Consider the following 27,086-nt stretch of genomic DNA (forward strand, 5'->3'; position numbering starts at 1 on the left):
GGCCTTACATTTAGGTCTTTGATCCATTTTGAGTTTATTTTTATGTATGGTATTAGGGAGGGTTCTAATGTCATTCTTTTACATGTAGCTGTCCAGTTTTCCCAGCACCACTTCTTGAAGAGGCTGTCTTTTCTCCACTGTGTATTATTGCCTCCTTTATCAAAGATAAGGTGACCCTATGTGTGTGGGTTTATCTCTGGCCTTTCTATCCTGTTCCATTGCTCTATATTTCTGTTTTGGTGCCAGTACCATACCGTCTTGATTACTGTAGCTTTGTAGTATACTCTGAAGTCAGAGAGCCTGATTCCTCCAGCTCCATTTTTCTTTCTAAGGATTGCTTTGGCAATTCGGGGTCTTTTGTGTTTCCATACAAATTGTGAAATTTTTTGTTCTAGTTCTGTAAAAAATGCCATTGGTAGTTTGATAGGGATTGAACTGAACCTGTAGATTGCTTTGGGTAGTAGAGTCATTTTCACAATGTTGATTCTTCCAATCCAAGAATATGGTATATCTCTCCATCTGTTTGTATCATTTTTAATTTCCTTCATCAGTGTCTTATAGTTTTCTGCATACAGGTCTTTTGTCTCCTTAGGTAGGTTTACTGCTAGATATTTTATTCTTTTTGTTGCAATGGTAAATGAGAGTGTTTTCTTAATTTCACTTTCAGATTTGTCATCATTAGTGTATAGGAATGCCAGAGACTTTTGTGCATTAATTTTGTATCCTGCTACTTTACCAAATCCATTGATTAGCTCTAGTAGTTTTCTGGTAGCATCTTTAGGGTTCTATATGTATAGTACCATGTCTTCCGCAAACAGTGACAGCTTTACTTCTTTTCCGATTTGGATTCCTTTATTTTCTTTTTCTTCTCTGATTGCTGTGGCTAAAACTTCCAAAACTATGTTGAATAAGAGTGGTGAGAGTGAACAACCTTGTCTCGTTCCTGATCTTAGAGGAAATGTTTTCACCACTGAGAACGATGTTGGCTGTGGGTTTATCATATATGGCCATTATTATGTTGAGGTAATTTCCCTCTATGCCTACTTTCTGGAGGGTTTTTATCATAAATGGGTGCTGAATTTTCTCAAAAGGTTTTTCTGCATCTATTGAGATAAATATATGGTTTCTCTCCTTCAGTTTGTTAATACGGTTTATCACATTGATTGATTTGCATATATTGAAGAATCCTTGCATTCCTGGGATAAACCCCACTTCATCATGTTGTATGATTCTTTTAATGTGCCGCTGGATTCTGTTTGCTAGTATTTTGCTGAGGATTTTTGCATCTATGTTCATCAGAGATCTTGGCCTGTAGTTTTCTTTCTTTGTGACATCTTTGTCTGGTTTTGGCATCAGGGTGATGGTGGCCTCGTAGAATGAGTTTGGGGGTGTTCCTCCCTCTACTATATTTTGGAAGATTTTGAGAAGGATAGGTGTTAGCTCTTCTGTAAATGTTTCATAGAATTCGCCTGTGAAGCCATCTGGTCCTGGGCTTTTGTTTGTTGGAAGGTGTTTAATCACAGTCTCAATTTCAGTGCTTGTGATTGGTCTGTTTACATTTTCTATTTCTTCCTAGTTCAGTCTTGGAAGGTTGTGCTTTTCTAAGAATTTGTCCATTTCTTCCAGGTTGTCCATTTTACTGGCATAGAGTAGCTTGTAGTAATCTCTCATGATCCTTTGTATTTCTGCACTGTCAGTTGTTACTTCTCTTTTTTCACGTCTAATTCTTTCGATTTGAGTCTTCTCCCTTTTCTTGAAGCCAGACTCTTTTCTTGAAGAGTCTGGCTAATGGCTTATCAATTTTGTTTATCTTCTCAAAGAACCAGGTTTTAGTTTTATTGATCTTTGCTATTGTTTCCTTGATTTCTTTTTCATTTATTTCTGATCTAATCTTTATTATTTCTTTCCTTCTGCTAACTTCGGGGTATTTTTCATTCTTCTTCCTCTAATTGCTTTAGGTGTAAGGTTAGGTTGTTTATTTGAGATGTTTCTTGTTTCTTGAGGTAGGATTGTATTGCTATAAACTTCCCTCTTAGAACTGCTTTTGCTCTGTCCCATAGGTTTTGGGCTGTCATGTTTTCATTGTCATTTGTTTTGAGGTATTTTTTCATTTTCTCTTTGATTTCTTCAGTGATCTCTTGGTTATTTAGTAGTATATTGTTTAGCCTCCATGTGTTTGTATTTTTTACAGTTTTTTTTCCTGTAACTGGTATCTAGTCTCATAGCGTTGTTGTCGGAAAAGATACCTGATACAATTTCAATTTTCTTAAATTTACCAAGGCTTGATTTGTGACCCAAGATATGACCTATCCTGCAGAATATTCCATGAACACATGAGAAGAAAGTGTGTTCTGTTGTTTTTGCATGGAATTTCCTATAAATATCAATTTAGGGCATCTTGTTTAATGTATCACTTAAAGCTCGTGTTTCCTTATTTACTTTCATTTTGGTTGATCTGTCTATTGGTGAAAGTGGGGTGTTAAAATCTCTTAGTATTATTGTGTTACTGTCAATTTCCCCTTTTATGGCTGTTAGCATTTTCCTTATGTATTGAGGTGCTCCTATGTTAGGTGCATAACTTTGTACAGTTGTTATATCTTCTTCTTGCATTGATCCCTTGATCATTATGTATGTCCTTCTTTGTCTCTTGTAATAGTCTTTATTTTAAAGTCTATTTTGTCCGATATGAGAATTGCTACTCCAGCTTTCTTTTGATTTCCACTTGCATGGAATATCGTTTTCCATCCCCTCACTTTCAGTCTGTTTGTGTCCCTAGGTCTGAAGTCGGTCTCTTGTATACAGGATGTATACGGGTCTTGTTTTTGTATCCATTCAGCCAGTCTATGTCTTTTATGCGAGCATTTAATCCATTTACATTTACGGTAATTATCGATACTATGTTCCTGTGACCATTTTCTTAATTGTTTTGGGTTTGTTACTGTAGGTCTTTTCCTTCTCTTTTGTTTCCTGCCTAGAGAAGTCCCTTTAGCATTTGTTGTAAAGCTGGTTTGGTGGTGCTGAATTCTCTTAGCTTTTGCTTGTCTGTAAAGTTTTTAATTTCTCCATTGAATCTGAACGAGATCCTTGCTGGGTAGAGTAATCTTGGTTGTAGGTTTTTCCCTTTCATCACTTTAAATATGTCCTGCCACTCCCTTCTGGCTTGCAGAGTTTCTGCTGAAAGATCAGCTGTTAACCTTATGGGGATTTCCTTGTGTGTTATTTGTTGTTTTTCCCTTGCTGCTTTTAATATTTTTTTCTTTGTATTTAATTTTTGATAGTTTGATTAATATGTGTCTTAGCGTGTTTCTCCTTGGATTTATCCTGTATGGGACTCTCTGTGCTTCCTGGACTTGATTGACTATTTCCTCTCCCACATTAGGGAAGTTTTCAACTATAATCTCTTCAAATATTTTCTCAGACCCTTTCTTTTCATCTTCTTCTTCTGGGACCCCTTTAATTTGAATGTCGGTGCATTTAATGTTGTCCCAGAAGTCTCCGAGACTGTCCTCAATTCTTTTCATTCTTTTTTCTTTATTCTGCCCTGCAGCAGTTATTTCCACTATTTTATATTCCAGGCCACTTATCCGTTCTTCTGCCTCAGTTATTCTTCTATTGATTCCTTCTAGAATATTTTTAATTTCATGTATTGTGTTGTTCATCAGTTTGTTTGCACCTTAGTTCTTGAGGTCCTTTTTAAACATTTCTTGCATTTTCTCCATTCTATTTCCAAGATTTTGGATCATCTTTACTATCATTATTCTGAATTCTTTTTCAGGTAGACTGCCTACTTCCTCTTCACTTGTTAGGTCTGGTGGGTTTCTACCTTGCTTCTTCATCTACTGTGTGTTTCTGTGTCTTCTCATTTTGCTTAACTTACTGTGTTTGGGGTCTCCTTTTTGCAGGCTGCAGGTTCGTAGTTCCCGTTGTTTTTGGTGTCTGCCCCCAGTGGGTAAGGTTGGTTTAGTGGGTTGTGTAGGCTTCCTGGTGGAGGGGACTGGTGCCTGTGCTCTGGTGGATGAGGCTTGTTCTTGTCTTTCTGGTGGGCAGGACCACATCGCATGGTTTGTTTAGTGGTGTCTGTGACCTTATTATGCTTTTAGGCAGCCTCTCTGCTAATGGGTGGGGTTGTGTTCCTGTCTTGCTAGTTGTTTGGCCTAGGGTGTCCAGCACTGTAGCTTGCTGGTCGTTGAGTGGACTGGGTCTTAGCGTTGAGTCGGAGATCTCTGGGAGAGCTCTAGCCAATTGATATTACGTGGGGCCAGGATGTCTCTGGTGTTCCTATACCCTGAATTCAGCTCTCCCACCTCAGAGGCTCAGGCCTGACACCTGGCCAGAGCATCAAGACCCTGTCAGCCACATGGCTTTTGGGAAGTCTGAGGTCTTCTGCCAGCATTCTGTGGATTTTCTGTAGGAGTTGTTCCACATGTAGATGTATTTTTGACGTATCTGTGAGGAGGAAGGTGATCTCCAAGTCTTACTCCTCCGCCATCTTGAAGGTCCTCCTAAAGGGTATTTTTTAAAGTTTAGTTTAAATATAGCAAAGATGCCCTGTGTGATTTCATTACCAGTATTATTCAGCCAATGCTTTCTTCATAAATAGAAGTAAAATTCAACCTAGTCCTTGCTGAATTTTCATAAATTCTTAATTACTGGGATTCAAAATAATGAGGCCTCATTGCACATTTCTGAAGAAAGATTTTCAAATACTTTAATCTTTTCCTTCCTATGTTTATTTCTTAATCTCATGCTTTGGCACACCATGTGCCTTCAACTCCCACTGAAGCAGATAGCACCTTGAAAACCCACACAAAAATGTAAATCTGAGAAATAAGTATGTGTGGTTGGTTTGAAAAGAGTAAGAATTAACATTTAAAGCAATGGTAATTTACTCTGATCTGTAATTTTGAGCTCCTATGCTGAAATTGCTCATTTGGAAATTACCAAGTGCTTGGGTCTCATTTGTGATCTTCTTCCTGCATACACCCAGCACACAGAGGAGTCGTAATGACTGGCTGAGTCACTGCTGCCATCTCCCCGAAGCGTGTTCTCCAAATGTCAATACCATTTTCTATGGTGCAGTGAAGAAGATTCCCAACCATAATCTGCTTAAAGTACAGGGTGAGCCTGAGGTGGCACAGAACCTGCAAAGTGTTCCGAGGGCAGCACAATCATCCTCCATTCGCGAGTCAAATTATTAGGCCACAGATCATTTTGGTCTTGGAAAGCATCTGCATTACCCACTCCCATTAGTCATTACCTGAATACAAATGGAAAACAATTTAAATTTAATGGGGCAAAAGGAGCTGCTTTTGACCATATCCCAATAAAATGATGTCTATACCTGATGAAACTATACTTGGATTATGAATTCATACCAGAAGCAAAAATATAGACATGATGTAATATTAGAGACATGAATACACTAAAAGACCAGTACATACGAAATCCTTGTGCTCTTTTGTGGTTCATACAGATATACTGTTCTTTCCAACTTCTCAAACCCTGACTCCAAAAAGGTTACCCAAAACTCAAGCATCAGATCTTTTCTCTTTCCCATGCAGCACAGATCCAGAGTGTTAGTAGTTAATAGCTGTCTGATATAAATTAACTAAAAAGGAACCAGGAATCTCTAATCAAATGAATTGAGAAAGGGGAAGAACTTAGGAAGACTTAATATGATTGAACTTTTTCATAATACTGTGAACAAAGAAACCGTATGATACCTTTGTTATAGACTGTTCTTGTCAGGTTGTCTGAGAGTTATGTTGCTTGGGAGAAATAATTTACCTTGTTGGATAGTCATATCCATGTAAGGATAAGTCATATAATAATCAGGTTCTATCTCTACTAAAGCTATTTCTAATTCTGAATATTGTTGTTGTGAAGATGGAAGAAATGAGCTTCAATCGCAATAGGACAGATTGTGGCCAGAAATAAGAAAGAAGCTACTGGCATTCATTCCATAAATATTTTGATAATGCCTGTCAATGAAAACAATTAGGTACTATAATTCAGTTGTGATTGCTTAAGTACAGGCTTGATAAACACCTAGCCCGGTGCCCACAAGTTGAAGAATCTTCTTTCCTTTCAATCGGGATAGAGATGCCAACTGTCTGGAAGTTAATAAGGCTGAGGTTATGAGTAAGCCTGCTGTCCACAGTGGATAAGGTCCAAGGGGAGCCAATAGACTGCGCATAAAAACTCAGTAGAACCTTTAATACCTATGGAAAGATTTTTAAAAGAAAAAATAATCAATGTAGCTGTCTTCCCTTCGTTCAGGATTTTCCATCCTCCAAGCGATTATGGAAGCAGCAGTGCAAAACAACTGGCAAGTGACAGCAAGGTCTGTGGGAAACATAAAGGACGTCCAAGAATTCAGGCGCATCATTGAAGAAATGGACAGGAGGCAGGAAAAGCGATACTTGATTGACTGCGAAGTTGAAAGGATTAACACAATTTTGGAACAGGTACGTTTGAGATTTATTCCACGCCCAGCCAACCTGTTAAATCATCAGCCTGAGGCAGTTCCCATATCTGCTAATAAATTAAGTAGCCAACAGACTAAACTTGCCAACAGTTTTGATAGTCTCTCTAATCCTTTTTTCCTCCCCAGTGGCTGCAGAAAAGGAGAGAGAGAAATAAAAGAAAATCTAAGCTGTTGAAAATTGCATACCATGATTAATCTGGTAGTCGGCAATTTAATGCTACTTATCAGATAAACACACCCTTTCACACCTCTGTTTCATAGCTAGCTGTCTATTTCAAACTAAACCCCTTCCTTTCGACACCTCCCTCCCAGCAAGGAACAGACAAGGGATTAGGCAGGGCAGAAGGGTAGGGTTTTTGTTTCAGGGGCCTAGTTGCAAAGTATCAGAGCAGTATTCACTAGGTCTGAATTTGTGGGTACTTTTGAAGACTATCCCTCTGGTTTGAAAGAGAGAGCAAGAGAGAATGAATGGGAATATGTATATATATAATTGCAGACCATTTTTAAAGTAAGATGGCATATGAGAAAAAAATGTTTATGGTTTTTAAAATGTGAAAAAAAGTGAAAAAGCACCAGACTGGGGAAAAATACAATTCAATGGATCAAAATATATTCATTATTAATCTTGGATATTTAAATTTAAGACTGAAACATATTAGAAGAGTTGTTTTACCCTAAGCCAGATGGATATTCTGTTTGGAGTAAAGAGTCAAATAGAAATGTGGTGAAAGTTTATTATTTTCCTTAGAAGTCTCAGTTTGCCAGTTAATAACAAAGTGCCTATGCTGCCATAAACAAAACTGTAAGGGAAACGTTTCCATTCTAATTCGATCCCAGTGTACCTAGGAGCCAAAACAGCTTCAGAGATTGAAATTATAGTGAGCAGCCATTGCTTGGGAGAGCTGTTTTATAGCAAATTAAATATTAACAATTTGTCAGATATGCCCCCATAAGAAAAGAATACAAAAAAAAAAACAGCAGTAAGAAAAGTGAAGGGAGGGGATGGGAGAGAAGAAGAATGAGGAAGGAAGGAAGGGAGGGAGGGAGGGAGGGAGGGAGGGAGGGAGGAAGGAAGGGAGGGAGGGAGGGAGGGAGGAAGGAAGGAAGGAAGGAAGGAAGGAAGGAAGGAAGGAAGGAAGGAAAGAAGGAAGGAAGGGAAGCACTGACTCTGCGTCACAGAGATACAAAGCTGTCCCCATCTCTAGTGAATCAACCTCACAAAAAATCTAGAGCACTAGCCTGGCTAAATCAAATTTCCCAACTAACATTCTCTTAAGCTCCCCAAATGATACACCCCTCCCTTCCAAAAGAAAAAAAAACTGTCTGATTTTCTTAGATCTTGAAAGTGAAGAATCAGGTCAGTGATGCTGGTGTATGTACTACATGCCCTCTAAAATTTTAAACCAAAATAGCCTCTTAGTGGGTGACCTACTTAATAGCCTAAAGCAGAGGAACATCCTCCTTGTCATACTTTGTTTTCCTTCTTTTGTGCTACTGACTTAGGCTTCTTGAATAGTGTACACTCTGATAACTCTTTGGGGTTTTATAGGACCTTATACCGGAGTCTGGAATGTTTCAGCATGACGTAGTAGAAAAAGCAGTGGGTAGAGCTGTGAATTCGATATAGATGTGGGATCTTGAGAACTTAAAATATCTGTGCCTCAGTTGTGCCATCTACATAATGGGCAATAAAATTTGCTCTTCCTCACATGATTGGTATAATTGCTTTGAGAAGCGTAAAATGCTATAGAAAAAAAACCATTATTACTAAATATTTTCAGGAAAACTAAACTAACATTATTCGAAAACCCCATCCTCTCTTTTTTTAAAAAAAAAATCTTTATTGGAGTATAATTGCTTTACAATGGTGTGTTAGTTTCTGCTTTATAACAAAGTGAATCAGCTATACATATACATATGTCCCCATATCTCTTCCCTCTTGTGTCTCCCTCCCTCCCACACTCCCTATCCCACCCCTATAGGTGGTCACAAAGCACCAAGCTGATCTCCCTGTGCTATGCGGCTGTTTCCAACTACCTATCTATTTTACGTTTGACAGTGTACATATGTCCATTCCACTCTCTCGCTTTGTCTCAGCTTATCCTTCCCCCTCCCCATATCCTCAAGTCTATTCTCTAGTAGGTCTGTGTCTTTATTCCTTTCTTGCCCCTAGGTTCTTCATGACCTTTTTTTTTTTAAGATTCCATATATATGTGTTGGCATACGGTATTTATTTTTCTCTTTCTGACTTACTTCACTCTGTATGACAGACTCTAGGTCCATCTACCTCACTACAAATAACTCAGTTTCGTTACTTTTTATGGCTGAGTAATATTCCATTGTATATATGTGCCACATCTTCTTTATCCATTCATCTGTCGATGGACATTTAGGTTGCTTCCATGTCCTGGCTACTGTAAATAGAGCTGCGATGAATATTTTGGTACATGACTCCTTCTGAAGTATGGTTTTCTCAGGGTATATGCCCAGTAGTAGGATTGCTGGGTCGTATGGTACCTCTGTTTTTGGTTTTTTAAGGAACGTCCATACTTTTCTCCATAGTGGCTGTATCAATTTACATTCCCACCAACAGTGCAAGAGGGTTCCCTTTTCTCCACACTCAGCATTTATTGTTTGTAGATTTTTTGATGATGGCCATTCTGACTGACGTGAGGTGATACCTCATTGCAGTTTTGATTTGCATTTCTCTAATGATTAGTGATGTTGAGCATCCTTTCATGTGTTTGTTGGCAACCTGTACATCTTCTTCACATAAATGTCTATTTAGGTCTTCTGCCCATTTTTGGATTGGGTTGTTTGTTTTTTTGATATTGAGCTGCATGAGCTGCTTGTAAATTTTGGAGATTAATCCTTTGTCAGTTGTTTTGTTTGAAAATATTTTCTCCCGTTCTGAGGGTTGTCTTTTCATCTTGCTTATGGTTTCCTTTGCTGTGCAAAAGCTTTTAAGTTTCATTAGGTCCCATTTATTCATTTTTGTTTTTAATTTCCATTTCTCTAGGAGGTGGGTCAAAAAGGATCTGGCTGTGATTTATATCATAGAGTGTTCTGCCTACGTTTTCCTCTAAGAGTTTTACAGTGTCCGGCCGTATATTTAGGACTTTAATTCATTTTGAGTTTATTTTTGTGCACGGTGTTAAGGAGTGTCTACTGTCATTCTTTTACACGTAGGTGTCCAGTTTTCCCAGCACCACTTATTGAAGAGGCTGTCTTTTCTCCACTATATATTCTTGCTTCCTTTATCAAAGATAAGGTGACCTTATATGTGTGGGTTTATCTCTGGCCTTTCTATCCTGTTCCATTGATCTATCTTTCTGTTTTTGTGCCAGTACCATACTGTATTGATTACTGTAGCTTTGTAGTATAGTCTGAAGTCAGGGAGTCTCCAGCTCTGTTTTTCTTTATTAAGATTGCTTTGGCTATTCTGGGTCTTTCGTATTTCCATACAAATTGTGAAATTTTTTGTTCTAGTTCTGTGAAAAATGCCAGTGGTAGTTTGATAGGGATTGCACTGAATCTGTAGATTGCTTTGGGTAGGAGAGTCATTTTCATGATGCTGATTCTTCCAATCCAAGAACATGGTATATCTCTCCATCTGTTTGCATCACCTTTAATTTCTTTCACCAGTGTCTTATAATTTTCTGCATACAGGTCTTTTGTCTCCTTAGGTAGGTTTATTCCTAGATATTTTATTCTTTTTGTTGCAACGGTAAATGGGAGTGTTTTCTTAATTTCACTTTCAGATTTTTTATCATTAGTATACAGGAATGCAAGAGATTTCTGTGCATTAATTTTGTGTCCTGCTATTTTACCAAATTCATTGATTAGCTCTAGTAGTTTTCTGGTAGCATCTTTAGGATTCTCTACGTATAGTATCATGTCATCTGCAAACAATGAGAGCTTTACTTCTTTTCCGATTTGGATGCCTTTTATTTCTTTTTCTTCTCTGATTGCTGTGGCTAAAACTGCCAAAACTATGTTGAATAATAATGGTGAGAGTGGGCAACCTTGTCTTGTTCCTGATCTTAGTGGAAATGCTTTCAGTTTTTCACCATTGAGGACGATGTTGGCTGTGGGTTTATCATATGTGGCTTTTATTATGTTGAGGAAAGTTCCCTCTATGCCTACTATCTGCAGGGTTTTTATCATAAATGGGTGTTGAATTTTCTCGAAAGCTTTCTCTGCATCTATTGAGATGATCATATGGTTTTTCTCCTTCAATTTGTTAATATGGTGTATCACGTTGATTGATATGTGTACATTGAAGAATCCTTGCATTCCTGGGATAAACCTCACTTGATCATGGTGTATGATCCTTTTAATGTGCTGTTGGATTCTGTTTGCTAGTATTTTGTTGAGGATTTTTCATCTATGTTCATCAGAGATATTGGCCTGTAATTTTCTTTCTTTGTGATATCTTTGTCTGGTTTTGGTGTCAGGGTGATGGAGGCCTTATAGAATGAGTTTGGGAGTGTTCCTCCCTGTGCTATATTTCGGAAGAGTTTGAGAAGGATAGGTGTTAGCTCTTCTGTAAATGTTTGATAGAATTCGCCTGTGAAGCCACCTGGTCCTGGGGTTTTGTTTTTTGGAAGATGTTTAATCGCAGTCTCAATTTCAGTGCTTGTGATTGGTCTGTTTATAGTTTCTATTTCTTCCTGGTTCAGTCTTGGAAGGTTGTGCTTTTCTAAGAATTTGTCTATTTCTTCCAGGCTGTCCATTTTATTGGCATAGAGTTGCTTGTAGTAATCTCGCATGATCCTTTGTATTTCTTCACTGTCAGTTGTTACTTCTCCTTTTTCATTTCTAATTCTTGATTTGAGTCTTCTCCCTTTTATTCTTGATGAGTCTGGCTACTGGTTTATCAATTTTCTTTATCTTCTCAAAGAACCAGCTTTTAGTTTTACTGATGTTTGCTATTGTTTCCTCATTTCTTTTTCATTTATTTCTGATCTGATCTTTATGATTTCTTTCTTTCTGCTAACTTTGGGGTGTTTTGTTCTTCTTCCTCTAATTGCTTTAGGTGTAAGGTTAGGTCATTTATTTGAGATGTTTCTTGCTTCTTGAGGTAGGATTGTATTGCTACAAACTTCCCTCTTAGAACTGCTTTTGCTGCATCCCATAGGTTTTGGGTCACCGTGTTTTCATTGTCATTTGTTTTGAGGTAATTTTTGATTTTCTCTTTGATTTCCTCAGTAATCTCTTCGTTATTAAGTAGTGTATTGTTTAGCCTCCATGTATTTGTATTTTTTACAGATTTTTTCCTGAAATTGATATCTAGTCTCATAGTGTTGTGGTCGGAAAAGATACTTGATATGATTTCAATTTTCTTAAATTTACCAAGGCTTGATTTGTGACCCAAGATATGATCTATCCTGGAGAATGTTCCATGAGCACTTGAGAAGAATGAGTATTCTGTTGTTTTTGGATGGAATGTCCTATAAATATCAATTAAGTCCATGTTGTTTAATGTATCATTTAAAGCTTGTGTTTCCTTACTTATTTTCATTTCGGATGATATGTCCATTGGGGAAAGTGGGGTGTTAAAGTCCCCTACTATGATTGCGTTACCGTCGATTTCCCCTTTTATGGCTGTTAGCATTTGCCTTATGTAATGAGGTGCTCCTATGTTGGGTGCATAAATATTTACAATTGTTATATCTTCTTCTTGGATCGATCCCTTGATCATTATGTATGTCCTTCTTTGTCTCTTGTAATAGTCTTTATTTTAAAGTCTATTTTGTCTGATATGAGAATTGCTACTCCAGCTTTCTTCTGATTTCCATTTGCATGGAATATCTTTTTCCATCCCCCTCACTTTCAGTCTGTATGTGTCCCTAGGTCTGAAGTGGGTTTCTTGTAGATAGCATATATACCGGTCTTGTTTTTGTATCCGTTCAGCCAGTCTATGTCTTTTGGTTGGAGCTTTTAGTCCATTTACATTTAAGGTAATTATCAATATGTATGTTCCTGTGACCATTTTCTTAATTGTTTTGGGTTTGTTACTGTAGGTCTTTTCCTTCTCTTGTGTTTCCTGCCTAGAGAAGTTCCTTTAGCATTTGTTGTAAAGCTGGTTTGGTGGTGCTGAATTCTCTTAGCTTTTGCTTGTCTGTAAAGCTTTTAATTTCTCCATTGACTCTGAACGAGATCCTTGCTGGGTAGAGTAATCTTGGTTGTAGGCTTTTCTCCTTCATCACTTTAATTATCTCCTGCCACTCCCTTCTGTCTTGCAGAGTTTCTGCTGAAAGATCAGCTGTTAACCTTATGGGGATTCCCTTGTGTGTTATTTGTTGTTTTTCCCTTGCTGCTTTTAATATTTCTTCTTTGTATTTAATTTTTGATAGTTTGATTAATATGTGTCTTGGTGTGTTTCTCCTTCAATTTATCCTGTATGGGACTCTCTGTGCTTCCTGGACTTGACTGACTATTTCCTTTCCCACGTTCGGGAAGTTTTCAACTATAATCTCTTCAAATATTTTCTCAGACCCTTTCTTTTTCCCTTCTTCTTCTGGGACCCCTATAATTCGAGTGTTTGTGCATTTAATGTTGTCCCAGAGGTCTCTGAGAATGTCCTCAGTTCTTTTCATTCTTTTTTCTTTATTGTGCTCTGCAGTAGTTATTTCCACTATTTTATCTTCCAGGTCACTTATCCATTCTTCTGCCTCAGTAATTCTACTACTGGTCCCTTCTGGAGAATTTTTAATTTCATTTATTGTGTTGTTCATCACTGTTTGTTTGTTCTTTAGTTCTTCTAGGTCCTTGTTGAACGTTTCTTGTATTTTCTCCATTCTATTTCCAAGATTTTGGATCATCTTTACTATCATTACTCTGAATTCTTTTTCAGGTAGACTGCCTATTTCCTCTTCATTTGTTAGGTCTAGTGGGGTTTTGCTTTGCTCCTTCATCTGCTGTTTTTCTGTCTTCTCATTTTGCTTAACTTACTGTGTTTGGGGTCTCCTTTTCGCAGGCTGAAGGTTCGTTGTTCCCATTGTTTTTCGTGTCTGTCCCCAGTGGCTACGGTTGGTTCAGTGGGTTGTGTAGGCTTCCTGGTAGAGGGGACTAATGCCTGTGTTCTGGTGGATGAGGCTAGATCTTGTCTTTCTGCTGGGCATGTCCACGTCTGGTGGTGTGTTTTGGGGTGTCTGTGACCTTATTATGATTTTAGGCAGCCTCTCTGCTAATGGATGGGGTTGTGTTCCTGTCTTGCTAGATGTTTGGCATAGGGTGTCCAGCAATGTAGCTTGCTGGTCCTTGAGTGAAGCTGGGTGTTTGCATTGAGATGGAGATCTCTGGGAGACTTTCGCTGTTTGATATTATGTGGAGCTGGGAGGTCTCTTGTGGACCAATGTCCTGAACTTGGCTCTCCCACTTCAGAGGCACAGCACTGACTCCTGGCTGGAGCAGCAAGAGCCTGTCCTCCACACGGCTCAGAATAAAAGGGAGAAAAAAAAGAAGGAAAGAAAGAAAGAAAGAGGAAGATAAAGTAAAATAAAATAAAGTTATTAAAATAAAAAATAATTATTAAAAAAATTTTAAGTAATAAGAAAAAGAAAGAAGAAAGCAACCAAACCAAAAATCAAATCCACCAATGATAACAAGTGCTAAAAACTATACCAAACAAAAAACCAAAAAAACCCAAAAAACGGACAGAACCCTAGGACAAAAGGTAAAAGCAAAGCTATACAGACAAAATCTCTCACAGAAGCATACACATACACACTCACAAAAAAAGAAAAAAGGGGGGAAAATCTATGTATCTTTGCTCCCAAAGTCCCCCTCCTCAATTCGGGATGATTCTTTGTCTATTCAGGTATTCCACAGATGCAGGGTGCATCAAGTTGAATGTGGAGCTTTAATCCGCTGCTTCTGAGGCTGCTGGGAGAGATCTCCCTTTCTCTTCTTTGTTCTCACAGCTCCTGGGGCTCAGCTTTGGATTTGGCCCTGCCTCTGCGTGTAGGTCGCCGGAGGGCGTCTGCTCTTCGCTCAGACAGGACGGGGTTAAAGGAGCTGCTGATTCGGGGGCTCTGGCTCACTCAGGCCGGAGGAGGGAGGGGCACGGAGTGCGGGGCGAGCCTGCGGCGGCATAGGCCGGCGTGGCGTTGCACCAGCCTGAGGCGCACCGTGTGTTCTCCCGGGGAAGTTGTCCCTAGATCACGGGACCCTGGCAGTGGCGGGCTGCCCAGGCTCCAGGAGGGGACGTGTGGATAGTGACCTGTGCTCGCACACAAGCTTCTCTGTGGTGGCAGCAGCAGCCTTAGCGTCTCGTGCCAGTCTCTGGGGTCCGCGCTGATAGTCGCGGCTCGCGCCCGTCTCTGGAGCTCCTTTAAGCGGCACTCTTAATCCCCTCTCCCAGGTACGTGAGGAGTTTCTTGCCTTTTGGGAAGTCTGAGGTCTTCTGCAGCTTTCAGTAGGTGTTCTGTAGGAGATGTTCCACATGTAGATATATTTCTGATGTATTTGTGGGGAGGAAGTTGATCTCCACGTCTTATTCTTCCGCCATCTTGAAGCTAACTCCCTGTCCTCTCTTTTAATGTCTCACTATCTTCCTTTCTTCCGTATGCACATTCACAGCATCTCTCATAATACTTTCTATACAATTTTTCAGGGAACATTGTTCAAAGAAAAGTTTTAACAACATTCAATTATGGCTAGAGAGTTACTTTCACTTATTCTTTGTCCTCTTTCAAAAAATTGTCATAAAACTATCTACTCATCATTGCTTTCTTCACCATTTAAGGAATTTCTACTAGGCCATTAAGTACTGTGAGGTAGGAATCATGTTTGTCTTGTTCACTATTGTATATTCAGTGTCCAGTAGAGTACCTGGCACACCGTGTTGGATGGAAAGATGGATGGGTGGATGAATGGCTAGATGGATGATTATTGAACAAGCACATTTCAGTAAGTTCTACTGTGATTTTGCTGTGCTTCCATCAAGAGGCAAAATGGTGCCTACCGCCACATGATGTGATTATTAAAGTACACTTTTTCTCAAAGGTTTAAGATGGTAGCTCTGTGCTCAAGCTTGTTCTGATATCATGAATTTGCCAAAATTTATTTCTTTATATAAAAATAGATTTCTCACTAAATGAATTATTAAAAGCAACAAATTCAACATAATATTTCTTTAGAGTAAACCTTTTTAAAAATAAATTGACTACTAAGATACAGATATACCCACTTTTTCTTATTGGTTCCCAACCATTCTTGACAAACATCGTAATTCACTATACAGATTCTAGTTAGAAAGATAACATTTATAACTCAAATAGTATCAAGTCTTCCCCAAAAATGCTCCCATCCTCCAAAGGTATTTTCAACTTTGAGTTTATTTTCATGGAAGGAAACTTCTATAGTCTCCCATAAAATGATACTTCATGCAACTGTTTGAGGTAGAAGAACCTGTTACACCACTACAACCCTATTCCCTATAGATGAGATTTTGGCATAAAGTAAATTCATATTGTATTCTATATCTAATGGTGTTAATGCAAAGACCTCAATATGGTACAATTTTTCAAATATAAGCAGGTTTTCAATATACTATATAGCATAACCTCCCCATTTCATGATTTAAGTTCTAATTTTCCCTATGAATGTTCAAACATTTATGGGGTAAATCAAAATTATTCCAATGTTTCTTTCCAAAGCTCTTTTTTTTTTAAATCTCTTTCAACTCTTCAGACCGCAGCCGGAAAAAGACTCAATTAGGTGCTATTCTGTCTTTAATATTTCTCCTTAACAGTTAATCTATGAGGAAAGTATTCCAAACTTATAGCTGCAAGAATTAACACACAAAAGGGCAGAGCTAGAGACAGTTGAAACCATGAAGGGTTGTCAGAACTCATAGAGAATATTTAGAAACTGCAGATCTTGAATCCAAGAAGTAAGAGCACTTTCCATAGGAAGATTTAGGTGTCCTAGGAAGAATGAACCATTGACCTGACCTGATACAGCATTCCTATTACTGTGTTGTATTCATGAGGCCCTCCCCACTGGTGGACAGCTGCCCTACTTCAATGACCAACCTAAACATTCACTTTTGAAAAAGTTGCCTCTCATAGAGTTATCTACCCATGACTGAATAGATCCCCCATCCCAGTGGTGTGTCTACCTGTGGACTGCTTTTGAAGGTCAGGCCGCATAAAATGAATGTCTCTGTTGGATGTTTAATATTTATCTGCATGGATTCTGTCACTTACTAGCTGTGTGACCTAGAGCCAGCTACTTAACTTTCTGAGCCTCCATTTCCTGGTTGTAAAATGGAAATGTTAACTGTACCTCAGTGAGTTAATATATGCAAAGCATTCAGAAAAGTTCCTGACACATAGTGTTTACATTGTGCTTTGATGCTAAACAAAGGGTTTTCACATAGATTATTTCATTTGAGGCTCACTATGGGAGGCAGGCAGGGCAGATGTGTTTATCCTAAATTTACAGATGATAAATTGATGGATAAATCGATGCTTAGAGACATTTAGACGATTTGTCCAAATGTGGCTCTCTGCCCAATCCTAGTAAGTGGCAGAGCAAGGACGAAACTCAAGTCTTCTGACTCCTAGTCCAGTGCTCTTACGCCTGCACTAAACCATCTTCCTTAATTTTAAGTCATTTATTAAATATTTAGCCAATGCCAAACCCTAGATTAGGCCCATTCATCAGGTTACATCTTAGAACAATTTTAAAGCGATTGGACAAGATCCTGAGAAGCTCAGCAAAAAATGATAAAAGCATTACAAAATAAGGCCTATGAGGAAAGGCTAAACGAGCTGGCGTTGTTTAGCCTGGTGAAAGAGACCCAAGAGGCAGTTTAATTACTATCCTCAAGTATAAAGAGTTATCATAAAGAGAGCACTGACCAACCGTTCTGCAAGCCTGAGGACAGTACCAGAGCAAATGAGCTTAACTAGACTAGGGAGAGAGTCAGCATCAGAAAGTACTCATTACAGGAGAGAGGAAACTGGAGGAAAGTAAAATCTCACCAGCTAGGGACGAAATGAGAGAGTGGCATGGACATATATACACTACCAAACGTAAAACAGATAGCTAGTGGGAAGCAGCCGCATAGCACAGGGAGATCAGCTCGGGGCTTTGTGACCACCTAGAGGGGTGGGATAGGGAGGGTGGGAGGGAGATGCAAGAGGGAGGGGATATGGGGATATATGTATACGTATCGCTGATTCACTTTGTTATACAGCAGAAACTAACACAACATTGTAAAGCAATTATACTCCAATAAAGATGTTAAAAAAAAAAATCTCACCAGCTAGGGCTATATGAATGTGAGGCCATACTGAATTAGAATAGTCAGTTCTAGAATAGTTTTAAGATTGTTTTCAGGAATATACAAGTATTCCAAGTTCCTCTGTGTTGATAAGTAAAGATAACATTATAGAAGACTTATTTTATTAAATAGGTAACAATATTTCCTAATCGCCTATTCATTGGATATGTTTTCCCTGTTTTTTTTTTTTTTTTTTTTGGCCTCACCACGCAGCATGTGGGATCTTAGTTCCCCCGCCAGGGCCAGGGATTGAACCCGTGCACCCCACCCTCACCCCCACGCCTGCAGTGGAAGTGCACTGTCTTAACCGCTGGACCACCAGGGAAGTCCCCCCCTTCGGTCTTTACCATGTTTTTATTCTTTCCATAGATAATTCAAAGGTAAATCTCAGCATAGCCCCTGCTTGAATTATAGCATATGCAAACTTAATGGAGTCCAAACCAATATGTTTCAATGTGCCGTGCAGAAAAAAATATAGAAAGTCTGATTTCCCCTAGAAATATTTCGAGCTAAAATCACCTCCTCATGGAAAGTAGTGCTTCTTAAGGACAGAATCCTGAAGCAGGTCAATCTCTTAAGTTCCTTTCATTGGACCTTGACTGTCACTTCAAAAACAGTCATTTTAAGAAACGAAACATCCAAGTTAGTAAGCCAAGTTTCTAAAGATAACAGTTTAAACAAGATGAACAATATTAGGGGCCCTTGTAACGTATGAGGCTATAACACAAAGGACACACTGCTCACTCCAAAATATGTCTAGCACTTTTGGTCACTTACAGCACTGTTGCCAATGGCTAGACCTCAGTCAAGTGAAATAAGAACGTTAGAGGCTTATGTCGTCTCCTTGCTTCACCCTCCACTCAGCACAAACTGGTACTGTCCAGTTCCTCTCCCCTTTTTGCTCCCACTCTGTCTCAGCCCCTTACTCTCAATGATCCTTGTGCAACACTGAGCTGACCTGCCAGTCCATATGATGGTTTGAGGGTATCATCTTCTCTTCTTGGAACGTTGTGTGGTATGGTTGAATAAACATAAACTTGGGAATCAAACAGACGTGACTTCAAATCCTAGCTCCCTCACCTCCCTGTTGCATGACATTGAGGAAAGTGACAATTTTTTGAGGCTCAATTTTCTCATCTTAAAAGACTATTCCACTACCTTCCCTTCATGGGATCCTCATGAATTGGGAGGCTCAAACAAGGTAACATGGGGAGAGCACCTAGCACGGTGCTTGGCACCCAGTAGGCACTTAATAACTGGTAACCATAGCTATTTGCTCATGAGTGGTAGGTTTTTGTGCTTATGAAGATGAGTTATTTAGGGACTGTTGTTCAAGAACAGTGTCTTCATGGATCTTCCAAGATATCAGCTCAGTCTAAGGTCTTATCATGAGAACAGAGTCTAAGACTTGAGCTATGCTGAGTTCTCACTAATATGTTTAGCATGCTAGACAACCTGGTTTTTCTCCAGTGTAATATTGGGTAAGACACATTGATTGATAAGCCCAAGGACTATCTGAGAATTAACTAGATTTTTCAGCGTCACTTAAAAGAATTAAAGACACTACAGCCTTGAGCTACATATGACAACTGGGTATCTTTAATAACAAGTATGTATTAAGTGCTTACAATGTTCCAGATACTATTTTAATCAATGTGAGCGGATACGTGCCCATTTCTATATCTCATGTGAGTTAATCCTCATATTAGCCCTAAAAGGCAGATGGGAATATTATCTCCATTTAACAGATGGAGGAATTGAGACTTAGAGGTCATACGGCTAATAATTGGTGGAGTTAGAGTTTGAACCCAGGGAAGCTGGCTCCAAATGCTGTTAATCACTAGACTAATCAGGTTTTCAATCGGAATAGATTCAACCAGAGGTGATAAGAGATAAGCAACCTGATGAAACCTGGCGCAGCAGCTTTGTTTACAACAAGCACTGTTAAACAACAAGAATTTCACAGATGTCTTCTCCACTTGACATATTCCATTAACACACGGAATTGAAAATGTGCCCCTTAAAGCTACCCAGGTTCATTCACTTGTGGCTCAAAAACAATCTAACTATGCAAGGGGCTCCACAGGAGTAGGAGTAAATTGAGAGGGGTGCTTTCGCAGGGTGATATGTAAGTACAGCTAGAATTTCCATCTGCGTGCATTCATTCTCAGATAAAGAACCACAATCTTCATTATTTTACCAAAAACTGCCCTAGGGGTTGCACATTTCCTCCTTCCCTTACTAGGGAATAACTTGAACGTAACTGGCAAAGTCCGGAAGGTACAACTCCCCTTCCCTCCATTAACTCCTGGAAAAGCAAGCATAAAATAAGACTGGTTCTGGAAAAGCATAAATGCCCATAGGATAAGTATTTGGGGTGGGCGCTCAGCTTTTCTGGGCCACTAGACTTGAGTACCCAGTATCACCCTTAAACCCAGGTGATAAGGACTACTGCCTCGAGCTCCATGCTTTAGAGGGCCCCTGATATCATAAACACTGGAACGCAAAGACGTTTTTTTCCTTTTGGTCTTCAGAGTTTTTGAAAGGTTAGTAGCTGGTTGAACATCATGGGGAGAAAGGAAAAGGACACATAAGCCAAACTGGGCTCCCAGATCAGAGCAAAAAGGCACATGGGGTCAAGGGCAGGGGCAGTGAAGGAGAAAATGACAACTCATGCCGTAGGAAACCAGAGAAAAATGGCTACTTTTGTTTAAAATTGGCCTCCCCAAATCACTCTAAGTGAAGGGGTTTGGCAGATACATTTTTCCAGATAACTGCGCTCCCTCCCTGTATACTACTTGAGTGATACAGTTTTGGCAGACATGTAGAATTGCTCGGCAACTCCAAGTCAGAGAAGTGAGCCGTTGGGATTGGGGAACTTACTGTCCTTGGCTTCTTGGAGAACTTGACAGGTCCACCCCATCCTGGTTTCAGGTAGATCCAGTGTCCACCCAGGAGTTCTGAGCCCTGGGCCCAGCTTCCACCCCACCCTGCCCTACCCTGCCCCAACAGGGTATATGAGCTAGAGAATCTCATGTGTGTGTCCTCAGGAAAATGAGACTCAAGAACTGAGAGACTGATTTCCCATAAGTGCCTAATTTACAGACCTCCAAGCCTTATCTCCCGACAACGAGCTTCCGCCAAGGATCTCCTACCGTCCTCAAGCCAGTGAACTTACTGCTTGTGCTCTGGTTGGACAAGTTCCCCTCTTGTGCTCCCCTCTTTGTTCTCCTTGCCCATAAATGCAGCCCACCCCAAACCCTCAACAGAGTCCTCTGTAGCTTGCTACAGTTTGTATTTCCTGAACTGCAGTTTCTCTACTACTTCCAAAGAAACTCAATTTCTCGTAGTTTGAGCTTACCTCAGTTTATCTCTTTAGTTAGGTTGACAGGTGGATACACAGACCAGGCCAAGGCATATCTTGCTTTTGGACTTTGTAACATTTAGGTGTATGGTATGCAGTCCTCCATTTGTACTCTTGCTGTGGGCCCCAAAAATGTTAGGGGTGAGCCTGCTCCTGTCTCTCTCATGGCCTAAGAACATAAATGCCCCTGTCAAAATGTCCAATTTATTCCTGGAGAGTAGGCTTTTTCTGAATAGTCTCATTCAGTGTGAATGTAGCTCTTCCAATCACCTATCGTGATATTTGCCTGGTGAGGCAGGGTTGAGGAGGGTGCTTTTGCACAGTAATGGAATCTCTGACTAGCTTAAATGCTAGGGAAAGTTAATCAAGTATCTGGTAGAACTGGGATAGCGAGTGAACCGGGAGATTTTTATCCTACTTCTCTCTCTCAGGGGTGGGTACAAGCTCCTCCAGAGAATCTTCCCGACGCTCTTGCATTTTTTGCTTTATTCCATAGATATTCCCTTTCACCCTATCCAAAGTCAAAAAAAGAAGATGGACATGGTTAGGATAAATTAGAGGTCTGAAGGGGCAGCGACAGAGAAGTAAGTTACTCAGATTTCTCCTCCTCCTTTCTGTGCCCATCGCCACAACCCACCATATGTCTGGTCAGATCCTTTTCAACACTAGAGGTTGTCTAAGAAAGATTCTCTATACTTAGCATTCCAAAGTTCTTCTAGAGACCTGCTTTCAGAGGCATGGTTAGAAGCTGAGACTTAAACACTTTTCCACCACCACGTAGTAGTGGTTCTACACTTCACACTTAGGTCTGTGTCCTCCACGATATTCACATTATATGGTGGGCTGCATACTAGATAGGAGACAGTACAGCTACACTGGAGACCCCCTGAACCAAAGCAGGATGCCATTTATTTACCAGCCTGTGTCTACAGGTGGACTGAAGGAGACGTCTTTCAGAATCTTCAAAAGACAAACATAGGTAGGGGATTTGGCAGGTGTTTCTTACCTGGATTTCAAAGGGCAATCTGAGGCCATACCCGCATGATAGAGAAACAAGATGCCATACAGAATAGGACCTCTTAGAGTGGATAAAATTGCCTAGCCACCTAAGAAATCACTGCATAATCACGAAAGAGGCAACTCACGAAAAAGAAGGAAGGCAAAGGTATCAGACCTCTAGCACAGGTATTATAATTTACAGGGAAAATTTCCCAGACAAGGGCCAGTCAACTGTTCTGAGATTAACATCACACAAGGGCTTATATTCAGAGTACTATACTGGGCACTATTAGGAGAAACAAAATTTCTCGTTCTTTCTTCCCTTTTTAAAATCTGTAACAGCCCCTAGCAAGGTGAATCAAGTTAGAGAACAACACCTCACCAAATGTAAAATAATATAATAAAGTCTAGGTACATACATGCTGTAGAATAAAAGGAATCAGAAAAGCCTGCAGCTTATTTTTGTACATGAGTAAACTAATCATGAAATCATAAAATGTGAGGTCCAAGGCTTTCTAAGACCTATGCCTCCCATCTTCTTCTCCCAGGCACATGTTCAGGCCCATATGTAAAAAAAGAGATCCCATTCCTCTTTGCTTTCCCTGCTCCCCAGTCTCCTAATGGGCATGCTTCCAGACATAGACGAATACATAGCCAAGCACACCCACTGGCCTTCCTTCATCTCTTACTGCATGTTACTAGATGTACCATTTCCTTCCCCACCTCCAGCCATTCCAGGTTTCTCTCTGTCAGTTGGTTGCCTCATTCATCCCTTTCAGGGACCCTTTTTCTTACCTCACCGATCACGGTGTCCAGTGGTCTCTATTTCTTACCCGAATGACGTGGTGATTTAATCCTATTACTTAACATATCTCAGACTACCCTAATAAACATTCTGAAGCAAAAACGCACCGCAAAATTGCAGAACAGTGTCCCCAAAAAAGCAAAACCTATGGTTGGATTTCTTAAAGATGCTCACTGCAGGTGTGGTTTCTCTGAAGTCCAGCCTACCATTCTCCAGACTCTAAGTGAGCAGGACCCTGTACTTGCAGTAAAAACCTTCAACATGTTAGGTGATTTTAACACTCACTGGCAGCCTTAAATAAACTTGTTCCCTAAAATGCAAAGATATTTATCCTAAGAGTTAGTAGCAGACGTCAGTGTTCTATATTTAGAGATTTTAATCTCTGGCTTATTAAAAAGGACGGTCTGATTCTCTGGTCATACTTCACACTAGACTGACTTCCTGAATATTTAGAAGCAAATCCCCTCTGGGAAAATAAAGAGAAAAAACTCATTCAAGATCGTTACTTTGAAACAGCAAGACTCTTGTTTTTTTCAGATGCTAGACACTTTGGTCTCAAAAAGGAAATGCTCCTGTTCAACCAACAGTTCCCTCCCCTTCTCCCATTTTTAAAAACTGTAATACCTCATTATATGCTTATTTCCTATGCGGTTTGGAGGTTTTACTTTAAAAAATAAATGCAAATTCAAATAAATTTTCATTAGGGAACCTCACGAGAGTCCTTGGGATGACTGGAAACATCCTGGAGTTTTATAAAGCAGAGTACGGAAGTCTTGAGGCAGGAGACCTAGGTGCTAGCCCCAAGCTGTATGACTTCGAAAAGTCACCCTATCGCTCTGTGCCTCCATTTCCTAAACTGTAAAAAATGAATGTGTTGAATATGATGGTCCCTTCCCATCCCAACAGGCTATGATTCCCAGTGCTGTGCAAAACAAGGTAAGAAGTTCAATTCAAGAACTACTGATTGAGTCCTGACCCATTTTACCACACCCAGTGCTAGATATGGTGGGAGGGGAAAGGACAGGTCTTCCATGCTACAGTAGCAGGGGTGACGCGGCAACGCAATAATTCTGGAAGACAGAGTATGATGAGTATCTAAAAATGTGTGACTCAACTTTCCTGCTTTCTCAGATTTCCAGGCTAGTGACCATCACTGAATGTTTCTTTGCTGACTGAGAATCTTGCTTGGATGCCCTGTGCACGTAGAAAAGTAGAGTAGATTGCAGCAAAGATTTATTAAGTCAAAAGACCTTCTCTCCCACCCATTAACACCAACATTTTAGGACCAAGGCTGGTGCCTTATTCTAAAATTATAAAAATATGAACCAATTCAAATGGAAAAATAAAATACAAATACCCTCCTTTGATTTGAGTTAATCTCATCACTTAGATCAAGTGAGACCTCAGATCCATTCTTTAAAAAAAATAGAAAGAAAGGAAACATTAACCATAGATAACTGTTTTATCCCTCCACAGGCCATGAATATGTTTTCAATTGGCACGGGAGGAAAACACCCTGACACCTGTTCCTTTATATGGCTGACACTGTGAGTGTCCCAGTTAAGCCTCTGCAGGCACCGAGAGGTTGACAAGGTCCTGTGGGTTAGAGTTACTGGCTTGTAAACATTAATGATTTTTTTAGAATCATCATCCAGCTTTATTAGGAAAATTTCCCAGATTAAGAGCAACGAAAATATAGCAATTAGAAGGTTCATCACACAGCTGCCTGATTACAGGAGTCTTGTCCTAGATTCTAACAGATGCTGTAACAAACAGCTTCATAAGGGCTGCAAGAACCACAGTTTACAACAGCAACACAAAAGCTACTTATTATTCAAGCTCACATTGCCACAGGACCCTTATATTTTAAATAATTGAGACCTCTAGACTCCCTTACAGAGACACCAAGCCGATGCAAAGTAAGCGTGGTAACAAAAAAGAAAACAAAATGTGCACACTCAAGTTCTTTACTGCACTAACACCGAAGGGCAAAGGCCACTGGCTGATCCATGCCAAGGTCTGAACTTTGATGAGACTGAGGGTGGGAAAGAGCCCTCGATCAGTTTGATGCCATTGTTAGCAACCACCCACCTGGATCTTTTAGTCAAATCAATCCCACCCTTGTTGGAGCAGCTTTCTTTCTGTCTAGATTTGACAGGGTCAAACCTGTCTCTGCCCAAAGGTTATAACAAATTGACAAGTGAGGGGCACAATTCAATGGGCCAGGGCCAGGGCTTGGGGAGACTGGTGGTAATTAACGTCATGTCACTAGAGGTAGAGCTAAAGTGGAAGGGATTAGTAGTCAGACACCACTGTTCTCTCTCCAACCTTTTGAAAAATATATATAACTACCAAGCAGCCTTCCAGATGTACACATACAGCCGACACCCTACTCTGAAAAAGAATAGCAATTGACAAATACCTTCTGAAGTCATCCAGCACTACAGGCCGAAGACCAGAAAGGCGGCTGAGTTCTACCTCAAGATCCCTGGGTGACCTTGCAACCGCCAAGTCACCTCTCGCCATCCTAGCCATAAAACAGAAAAAGCCTTCCCTGCCTTACCAGAATGACATTAAGATGAATCAGACAATTTCTCTAAGGTATTCGAAGATTCCCTGGAGAGAATCCCTGGCAAGTCCACAAATATCAAGCATTATAACTAGAGTCACTGCACCTCATTTCTTAAGGAGGAGAAAATGAACAAAGAAAGGAACGTGTAGTCACCGAGCCTGAAAACTCAGAGCATTTAAGCTCCTTCTGTAATCTGAGGCGGGTCTCAAGAGAGGGAGACTGACGTGATGGAGTAAGAGAAGAGTTTGGTGGTTAGGACATGCTCCCCAGATATTTGGAGTCTTCATATTGGTCTTTGACAGTGTGCTGTTATTTTTCTATGATCTTCTTAAAGGTTTGGATTCGGGAGTGCTACCAAGAGGGTGGCAAGTGCTTTGATTATGGTTTTGTGGGCCAAACAGGACTGTCCTACCGTAGTGGGGTTAACTGGTCATAAACAAGGGTGCTGTATTCAAACTTCTGTGCTTTAACTTAACTTGTTTCCATGCTTTTCATTGTCCCAACAGTGGAAATTTTGGCTCTAGCTATAACTGGATCATTATTGAGGACAGGGGCAGGAAGGGTGCAGTCTCTTTCAGAGCTCAGCATTGGCAGAAAGTGTGCCCACCCATCTTAAGAATGGGGACATAGAAAAGGGAAAAGTGGGTGAACTGATTTGAAACAATGCTATCTAAAAGACACACACACACACACACACACACACACACACACACACACACACACACACACACACATACTTGCAGAGGTAAAAAAGAGCGCAGAACCAAACGGAGTGAAATCTCAGTAATACTCGGTCTTAGATTAAGAAATGAGGATCCAGGGACCCTGAAGCAATGGACAGTCTAAGAAGATACTATAGAAAGCTTCTTAATGGCGATTCTTAAGTGCCTTTCCATGGTTACTATCTCTTCAGCAGCTCTGAGAGCCCTTTTCACTTCCCTCGACCTATTTCAAACTACTGCCCGTGCTTAACTTGAGAACCTCCTACTCAATAAATTGCTTCTCCTCCCTCGTCCCTGGCCAATAGCAAATCAATTGCTGCTCGACAGACTGCTTGGTTGCCATTTTCTCAAAGGCACAACGGAAAGAAACACATCTTATTTGTACATACATTAACTTAATTTCAGTCTCACCCACTCAAGCACAGCCACAATCCTTCAAACTCTGACCCTAGCCCATTTGCTACTCGGTGTCCATGGCAACCACCACCAGCTGCTCAGAGAGAGTTGCAAGGAGTGGCAGGAAAGTGCATCTCCCAACAGAGCCATTAACTCTTCTACATTAGCTCCCTTGATAACAGGTAGCAGAAGACCCATCCCCGAATCCTCAGGCATTTGCTTTCATTAGGGAGGGGTAATGTTCATTCTCCTCCCCAGAAGAGTTAGGGGCTGCTTCTCACACCCAACCTGTTGTTGAAGCTAAAACACCAATTATGAAATGTTGAAACTAAGCAGGAGGGCACTTTTTGCCCAAGACAACTTCCCAGTAGTAGTCTTCCCCAGTGATTCGGTACACTGCAGCCTCCACCGTAACATCTTGCTTGCTGAATTACAGGCAGTG

General features: G+C 40.2%; 1 protein-coding gene across 2 annotated transcripts in view; it reads left to right on the forward strand.

The window, feature by feature from the left end:
• Positions 1–27,086, forward strand: part of GRIA3 (glutamate ionotropic receptor AMPA type subunit 3) — a 282,189-nt gene that overhangs the window by 132,948 nt on the left and 122,155 nt on the right. For both annotated transcript variants that reach the window (XM_065900584.1, XM_065900583.1), the window contains exon 4: positions 6,280–6,467. In XM_065900584.1, coding sequence (XP_065756656.1) covers positions 6,280–6,467 — 188 coding nt within the window. The remainder of the gene's footprint in view (positions 1–6,279; positions 6,468–27,086) is intronic.

This window comes from Phocoena phocoena, chromosome X, assembly GCF_963924675.1.
Source record: "Phocoena phocoena chromosome X, mPhoPho1.1, whole genome shotgun sequence".
Lineage (NCBI taxonomy): Eukaryota > Metazoa > Chordata > Mammalia > Artiodactyla > Phocoenidae > Phocoena > Phocoena phocoena.